Source organism: Perca flavescens, chromosome 21, assembly GCF_004354835.1.
Source record: "Perca flavescens isolate YP-PL-M2 chromosome 21, PFLA_1.0, whole genome shotgun sequence".
NCBI lineage: Eukaryota > Metazoa > Chordata > Actinopteri > Perciformes > Percidae > Perca > Perca flavescens.
In genome coordinates this window covers 6,883,716-6,892,794 of record NC_041351.1, presented here as the reverse complement: position 1 = coordinate 6,892,794, position 9,079 = coordinate 6,883,716, and the positions used below count along the sequence as shown (strand labels likewise).

Here is a 9,079-nt window from a genome sequence, read left to right as displayed (position 1 = left end):
CTTTATTCCCCCCCCTCACCTCTCCTCTTTCTCCCACTATTCTATTTTCTCCTCTTCTCTTCTTTCTCCAACATTGCTCTCCTTTCTTTCCCTCTCCTCTCTTCCTCTCTCTCTCTTCTTCTCCTCCTCCTCCTCCTCCTCCTCCTCCTCTTCCTCCTCTCAATTTTCTCCCACTCCTCCAGTCTCCTCTCCTCTCCTCTCCTCTCCTCTCCCTCCTCTCCTCTCCCCTCCTGGTTTCTCAATGAATCTCTCCCCCAGGTCCGACCCCTCCCACTCCGTGTGAGCGCTTAATTGTCAGCTTTGACGACAGCTCGCGCGGGCTTAAATACCGTGTGCGCCTCGTGCATTCAGGAACTGACCAAGTTGTCCAAGCGGGTATCTCTCTCTCTCTCTGTCTCGTGTGTGTGTGGGTTTTATTTTTGAAATTCTCCTCGTGCGTCCTTTGCTCGAGCCGTGCCGCAGACCGCGCGACCATCATGCAGGTGTCTCTGGCCCTCCTCGTCTCCAGCTCGGCGCTCGTGCTGCTCCAGGGATGCTGCACCGCCGTCCGCGGCTGGAAGCTGCTGAAGAACGGAGCCACGGAGATCTTACCGGAGTACAGAGAGAACACCCGGACACCTCCGGAGGAGGCGACGCCAACGGCGTCCGGTAACAACAACAACAACAACAACAACAACAACAACAATAACAATAACAACAACAACAACACTTTGAATAACAGGGCGAAAAACGGCGGAAGGACCGCAAACACCGTCTCCTACAGTAAGTACTCCTTTATTAAGTCCATTTAAATGGAAGAAGACCAATTGGAGTTGGTGCGTTTGAGGCGTTTAGAAAGAAATCAAAATGAAAGCCTGTTCATTCATTTGGTGTGATAATGAAAAATAATGACCCAGGCCATCCTCAAAAAGGTCATTTCATTTGAGCCTTTGATGCGTAAAAGTGAGGAAACTAACATAAAAAACCCCAAAAATATAATCATATTATAGCCATAGCCTAACGTGTCAGTTAAAGCCGGAACTTCATTGCAAGCGACCGCATGTGAACAAGTGCGCGAGGGCATTACAATCTATCATTTAATATAGAATAACTTTATACTTAACGTGTATGACGTTTTTTTTCTTTAAACAGTTTTTTTTTACAAGAAATATGATTTCTTTTTGGGATTAAATAAATGCATTTCTGTAGGCCTATATGTGTAGATTGTGCGCTCAGACTGTCCTGTTGACCCCACAAATATTAGCCTATATAATATTATTAAATAATATCTAAACCCTAAAATTTTTCATACATTTGATAGGTTTACCTGTTATTAATTGTGTGGTTTTGTTCTAACGGACTAAATTGTTTAATTAGACTTGATCCACCTTTTTTTTATTTTTTAAGAATTGGTGATAGAATCAGTGAATCAGATTTCTTTTTAAATTAATTTCTTTATTTATTTTAAACCGCACAAAGACAACCTTCCTTTTCATTTGACTTTATTCTTACACTGATTCCCTGATTGTGTGGGAAGAGTGTTTTCTTGCTTAATCTGCTGCCAGAGTTTGAGGGTGGTGAGAGCGGCACACACACACACACACACACACACACACACATTCTTGTGGTTTCTTCCCCTACACAATCCTGCAGTTGAACATTCAGAGAGACATCAGGGCTTTTTTTTTTTTTTTTTTTCACGTTGTCTTTCAGGTTATTTCCTTCTCTCTTTATACTATTAGTCAAGCTCTACTTGCAGTACGCCATAACCATTTGATTGCAACAACATGTCTCCCCAAACCCTGCAGTTTTTTCTTCAGGGGATGTTTTTTTTTTTTTTTTTCTTTTTGGAAATTGCTTTTTAAATGCAACACTGCCTTTTGAGAATGATTCCCACCTGTGGCCAGTAAAAGGTTGTATGTTCTGATCGAGCGATGCATGTAGAGTAATCTCACGCTCGTGGATTTCGAGCTGGGTGGTGCAACATTCTCACAGACTGGCCTTCATTTAATCACGGGCACTCGAGGAGAAGGAGATTGATTGGCTGGATTAGAAGATAAAACAGCTGACAAAGGGGAATTAGGAAGTCGGGATGTGTTAGTGTGACTGATTTTTGTCTGTCGAGGACCACAAAGCCACACATTAAGCAAGATTATGCTAATTGCATTATTATTGTATTATTATTTTGTCTTCCAAAAAAAGGTGGGTGGAAAAGCACACCCCTTTGTTTTCATATGCACGTGTTGAGGTTCACACTGGGAGACCGAAATCTCCTGGATTATTGTCTTCATCCATCTCTCAGCTTTCGTCCTGGGACGGCCTGCTCGTGGTCCCTGCGGGGGTCACAGCGGAGGCTTTGACCACTGCCTGGCCTCCCTCCAGTCCTCTCCCAGGGGGAGAAGAACAGCTCACGAAAACTGTACAGTAGTCTTGTGTGCAGGCCACCATCATTAGTAATGCTTTTTTCAGGCTGACAGTGGAGAGGAGTGACAGGAAATGTAGTGGGGGGGGGCACAGCGAGACTGGATTAAACCAAACTTCTCACTGAACAAGACAACCTGACTTTCTGGGATACGGTGGCAATTGGTGCAAACCGCTGCCCAGTGCATGCTGTAGACATTGTATACTACTGTGGTCCCTTCAGCGGCGGCCACAGAATAACACTAGATCAGGTTCTCATGGGGAGAAAAAAAAAAAAAAAGGAAGTCACTTCACATAAATCCTTTGTTCAGCCCATTTCTTTTTTGCAAAGAAAGCCACAGAGGAAAACAGATCCCTCTCTGAGTGTATCATTTCTTAACCAACCGTTCCTTTGCCCCTTTTTTACACACTGCTTGTAAAAAAAAACACGGGCAATAACTCATGCGTAAGGCTGTTAAAAAGCTGCGGCTGAAACATGGGATTACAGGCTGAGTGCGTTGTCTCAAATCAGTCTGGCAGATGTCCAGTTTGTTCAAAACTGTACAGTTGCTTTAAAATAACCAGACAGCTATTTACTCCTCCATCACCACATACATTTCCTGAGGGCCAACGCTCTATGCCAGCTTTTTCTTCCAGCCCAAACCTCCGTTAGGTTTGATTGAGCTGTTTAATGGCCCTCTGGTCTGGATTTGCTATCAGCTGATTGCTGCCAGCTGGATCTCTTTGTCAAGCGCCGTCGTCAGCTAATGATCAGACCATGAATCAGATTCAGAGGCTCTGATATGATCTCTCAAATCTTTACCTAAATGTACAAATTGTTGCATTAAGTTGAACTTATAAAAAGTGCATTTTTCGGCTGCACTTCTGTGTCTGACACTATGTCAGGATCAGAATGAAATAGGCTGCCTGCTCAGTTTGCATCTTACTTGTGTTGTTTTCCCACACACAGCAACACAAATGGTGAGTTCATGTTGACAGAATCCGAGATATTAGCACGTATTGGAGTCAGACGCAGCTGCTGCATTGAGGCAGTTAACCTGCAGAATGTCCTTTCCAGTGTGCAGCACTTCAAAGTGTTTGTTTTGGGCTGAAGCCACGAGTGTAACTGTGATATTCTGCTCTTCAACCCAGGTGCCTCGGAGCTGAGCTGTAGGGAGCTGCGCTCCACCCGTTACATCACCGACGGGTCTTGCCGCAGTGCCAAGCCTGTCAAGGAGCTGGTGTGTTCGGGCCAGTGCATGCCGGCACACCTCATGCCCAACTCCATCGGCCGCGGCAAGTGGTGGAGGGGCAGCGCTTCGGACTACCGCTGCATCCCGGCCCACTCCCGGACAAGGAGGGTCCAGCTGCACTGTCCCAACGGCAACACTCGGACTTACAAAATCCGTGTGGTCACCTCCTGCAAGTGTAAGCGCTTCAGGCCCCACCACAACCAATCAGAGGCCAAGGAGGTCCCGAAGACGCAACGCAACAAGAAGCACAGCCGGAGCAAGAACAACACGCCGACACTGTTGGGCAACTCGTACTGATGCTCCTCTCCAGCATCCAAAGGACAGACACCAAAGCACACTCACTCTCACACACACACACACACACGCACACATGTTACACAACACACAACATATCTCCTTCCAATAGGGAGGAGATGCAAAAGAAATTTCAAAGAGAGCGAATTCATAAGCTAATTGCTGGGCTGGTTTTAAGTCATCTGTCTTTATTTTTCAGCCACTTGTCAGCATATTTGTGAACTTTGCTGCTTATTTGCATGAGTGCCAGGGGCTTGCCACCACTGTGACTGGTCAGGCGATATAGCACAAGTATATGATCGCCCCAACTGCTCCCTGGGCTTGGTTTCTACCCTTCACTCAAACAGATTTCATTTAATGAGAAGTCCTCCTTGAGGCTTCGAGCCCCATCTGTACAAACATCCAGCGGTAGCAGAGCTACACAGCCTTGTTTTAAAGCTGAAAAGGTGTATCTTTGCTCCAAAGTGGTTGTAATCCATCTCCTTTTGGCTGTGTGTATGTGTGTGTGTGTGTGTGGAGGAGATCGCAGCAGCTCTGGGGGCTCTGATGGTGGGATGTTGACAGGTTTTGAGAGGCCCTGACCTGTACTGCGGTCCAGGCAGCTCTCTGACAGCCCACTAAAGGCCTCACTCATCAGGACAGCCCCATGGCACTCTCCACGCTGCAGCAGCCCCAACCAGGCCTGTCAGTTACAGTAGTTCCCATGACTAGATACAGAGAGTCAGGAGAGACAGAGATATGGGGAGGGGGGAGCAGTTTTGACACCACGAGGGCACTGGGCATTCCTGTGACTCCTCTTAATTACTAAATGAGCTCATTCCTGTGTTATTTGAGTCATAAAAAGCCATTTCCTCTAGCCAGTTCCTGTTTGCTGGAATCACACACAGAAAAAAAAAAAAAAAAAAAGCACATGTGTGTAGGAGGAGGCATCAGAAAATTGAGTGTGGTTGTGTTGTTACTTAAGGGCAGAGCATTCTCCAGCACGCCCACACCGGAATTCTTTTGTACGGGGCCAAATAGAGCAGCGATCGACCATCCGCAGCCAAAATCCATCCGTTGTGTTCGAGACACCCTCTGCGCTCCCATGCTGTAAATAGCTCAAACAGGAAAGATAGGAGTAAAAATAACACAAAGAAAACAATAATTCAGCGTAGTGACTGATAAAATCTGGCCCCAGTCTGTCACCGCAGACAACACAACCTCCTTCCTCAGCAATGGGACTGTACTTCATGAAGAATATTCACAATGTTTCCGCATATTGTCAGCACTCTGTCATTTTTCCGCTCATATCTTCTTTTCTTTCTTTTTTTTGTCTAAACTGTACTGACAATGTTTGCTTCTTTTCCTAAATGTTAGTTTTGAAATAGCAACTGGAAGCTGAGAGCTGTGATGTACATATCATACCTGTGTGGTCCATGGCAGTGGTGCCCTCACTAAAGAGGGAGCGAGGGCTGTTTTTCTACAGACGCAAAAGAAGGACTGTTATAAAAGAATGAACGGCATATTTATTTTTTATTTCCACATTTAAATTATTTATGCAACCTTTTTGTAGTAAATGATAGCCATTATTGTCGTATAGTGTGATAGAGACTTTGGAAATGAAATACTGTACAGACCATGAATAAAGTAAAGGAAGATATATTTGAAAGAGCTGGCTTATTTGTTTCCTATTTGATGGAGCATTTATTATCAGTATATAAACATTTAATTAATGGTTTATAACACACCTTAATGTAAGCAGATATAAGAGTTTATTAATGCATTTGTCTACTATATAATTATAACTTCTTCTTTGGGCACCTATAAACACTGGTTGGGATGTAACTAAATTAATTTACTATGTGCATTTAGGTACTGCATTGAAGTACCATTTGAAGCTACTTTACTTGATTATTTCCAATTTTATGTTACTTTATAGTTTTTACTTCACTCCATTTTGCAGGCAAATATTGTGCTTTTTACTCCACTACATTTATGTTGACAGCTTTGTTAGTTTTAGTTTGCAGTTTAAACACTTGTCCATTTTGCAAAATGAGTACTTTCACTTTGGGTAGTTTAAGTATATTTTATTGCTAATATTTTCTGTACTTTATGTAACTAAAGTTTTAAACACAGGGCTACTTTTACTCAAAGATCTGAGTGTTCTTCCTCCACTGTCAATAAGTGGAGGTTGTATACAGCATATAAAACAATAATGAATGATAATATAGAACAGTTGTAAATATAAAATATGTCTTCATAGAAGATAAAATACTATACCTTAATAAACACATACAATATATTGGCTTACAACTGCATTGTAGCGTGTTATAAACCATTTATTAAATGCTTAAATAGTGCATATACATGCTAAATATTGGATTTTATTAGTACGTGCATTCTCAGGGTGTCTGTCTGATGTCTGTGCAATGAAATTAAGCCATTTAAGAAGTAAAGATTTGCAGCTTAGCAAAAGAAGAATCTTCACTCTTGAGATCTCCAACTTTTCTTTGTTTATGAGGGTGGATATGAGCCACAGCCATCATTCAACATCACTCCCCTGCGCCTCTCCTCCCTCATAGCTTCAGGCTTGATCCGCTGCGAGTTTGAGAGTTCAAAACTCATCCCTCTTCGCTTTATTTGAGCTCTCTGTGGATTCTTGTCATATCTGGAGCGCACTTGCCAACAGCACTATACCAGCAATCACTGAAAACTTTGGACTTGCAGTCAAACAGGAGTTATGCAATCCAGGCCCAGAGAGCGTACCAGACAAAATGAGGTGTTTATGCTGAGTTTTATCTGCGAATGTTATTTCTAATTACCGGGACAAGAGCTCCCTTAGAGCGCCAAATAAACGTAACGTAAACACAAAACAGAAAATCACCGTGGCAACGGTGGCTCAGAGCTCGTCTTTTGTCGTGCCAATGGAGAACAGTAGATATTAAATTTCACTACATCATCCATAATGTGCAGTCATTATGTCATTTTCAAGCCCTGTTTTCCAAGAGAGAACAGACATGCCATGCTTTTCCTCAGTCAACTAGCATGGAAGAAGTTTCCCGAGAAAGTCAAGAACACATACTTAAGAGCAGTATGTGAACAGTACCTTACTCTATTGATGCTGACAAAGCATCTGCCCCGTGTTACTATGTGCATACACGGTGACCTGCAAGTGACCCTTGCAGACCCGCGGAGGTGCACGAGAAGTCAGGCATGATCTATTCCAACCAAATGCAACAAGTCTACGACACTTCGCTCAGGCCCCCGATGGAAGTGTCATCGAGGAAGTTTTGAATGCCAGGTGCGGAAGTCCCAGAGGATCCGTTCTCTGTTACAAGTGTAAGAAACAATGAGGTACACACAACGCCAAGAGTTCACAAACAGTTCCCAGTTGACTCATGGCCTTTTTAAAGAATATTTATAGAACTGACATACTGACCACAATAAATGATAGCTGGTGTCCCACTGCGGGAGAAGAAATGATAGGGTTGCGCTTTAGGAAAAGAGTTACGCTGTTTTAATCCGAGTGAACACACCTTCAGTTCCGCTCTATGTGAATCTGATCTTTCAGCTGACAATTTCTTCAGATAATCACTGTTTCCCAACAAAGCTTTATCCTGCTCTTAATGCAGTGAGAATCTGCAGCTCGCCACGTCTGAAGAAAAAGACCTACGTGGAATAAATGTTGCTCACAAATGCTTCTTTGAAGTCCCACAATGGAACGGTGAAATATCTCATTTCAGCTTTGTGCAGAGCACGCTTTTTGTTTAGCGCGGAGCTGGAAAGTTGTTCGACAAGGCAGCCACTTAAATGGCTTAGACAGTGTCAACACAGACCTAACTGATGTTCTTCCAAATGCAGAAGAGACAAACAAAATCAATTGTATCATCTGCAAATAAAGAGATCCTTAACTGAAGTGTGTTTTTGCCAGTGGTACAAAAGCAAGCGAGTCTCTTCTGTTGACTGCGAAAATCCACCAGTGGAAACTGACTTGAGGTGACATTCATAGCATATGCCAAAAACTAATCCCTATAAAAGTCTTTAAAGTGTTGTGTTTCTGGCCTGCACAGTTGAATTGCTTAACAATGTTGTAGGTTGTCCAAGACGTTTATTGAGATGGAATATATTTACTGAATTTACTAGAACACATCATTTTCAGACCTTCGTCAAGGATTACATAAATGCTTCTACACCCCGGTAGTTTCACCTCAGGGCCCTTCGATTCAAATCTTTCCAGGAGCGGATATTATTGCTCAAGTCAAACACATGTGGACGATGACGGATGTAGTCGGAGACGGATGTTTGCGCTCCTCCAACCACTCCCTTATCAGGTCATGTGCGCTAATAGCTTAAAACAAATGGAAACCAGAAGAGGAAGGAAAGAGGAATGCGGAAAGGTTCAACTCATTTTGTGTTCTACAAACGACGCAGGCTTTGGAAGATGGATCGTGTTTCCCAGCAAGCTGAGAGTGTAAACCTCAGCAGGGAAGGGAGAAGCTGGGCTCAAGACAGAGGCCAGACCAAAGATATCTTCCTATGTTAACTTCATCATGCAGACTGCATCTTAGTAAGTGGTTCATGTTGTTATTTGCCATTCTGGTTGAATGACTCTTTCTGTATCAGTAGACAGATGTAGAAGTAGGTGACACTTTTTCAGGGATTGGACAGTAGCACCCCACGGGTCAGGGGCTTCCAATGAGCCATTTAAGCCTCAGTCTCTCAGCCGAGGCCAGGCATGTAGAGAGGCGAGCCAACCATATGTGCTCGGGACAACAGGAGGTGCAGAGGATAGGAAACAGGGCTGTCAACAAACAATTCTAAACAACCACAGCGAGCCCCAAGGTTGTGGAGGCAGAATGCATTTCCTTGCTTAATCATCACCTTATGGACTTTGCATCTTGCAGAAACATTTAAGATATTTCAGTTCTGGAACAACAAAGTGCTTGTGTGTTTTGCTTGTTGATACTTTTTGGTTATACTGCAAAAGTTCAGGGTCAACTTACCAACTTCTCCAGACCATTTGAGGAGATGAAGATGAATTAGTATAAGTGCTGTACACTTTGTGGTGTTATTTTGTCTATGACTAAGGGGGTGGGGGTGGGGGGGGGATGTAAAGGCCAATCTTACACGTGGTGTTTCAAGAGTTTACACAACCTGTCATTCGGTAATTACCT

At 43.5% G+C, this 9,079-nt stretch overlaps 1 protein-coding gene across 1 annotated transcript; it reads left to right on the top strand.

Moving 5' to 3' along the window:
• Positions 1-326: 326 nt before the first annotated feature.
• On the top strand, positions 327-5,529 carry sost (sclerostin). The gene is made up of 2 exons (XM_028566929.1): positions 327-762; positions 3,532-5,529. Exons 1-2 carry the CDS (start codon positions 477-479, stop codon positions 3,927-3,929), a joined length of 684 nt encoding a protein of 227 aa, XP_028422730.1. The 5' UTR covers positions 327-476; the 3' UTR covers positions 3,930-5,529.
• The last annotated feature ends 3,550 nt before the right edge of the window (positions 5,530-9,079 follow it).

What these genes read in the sequence shown, in the direction of transcription:
- sost (XM_028566929.1), top strand. Translation starts at nt 477, where the DNA reads ATGCAGGTGTCTCTGGCCCTCCTCGTCTCCAGCTCGGCGCTCGTGCTG. An exon ending in CGCAAACACCGTCTCCTACA is followed by an intron (nt 763 to 3,531) that starts GTAAGTACTCCT and finishes TCTTCAACCCAG; the next exon opens with GTGCCTCGGAGCTGAGCTGT.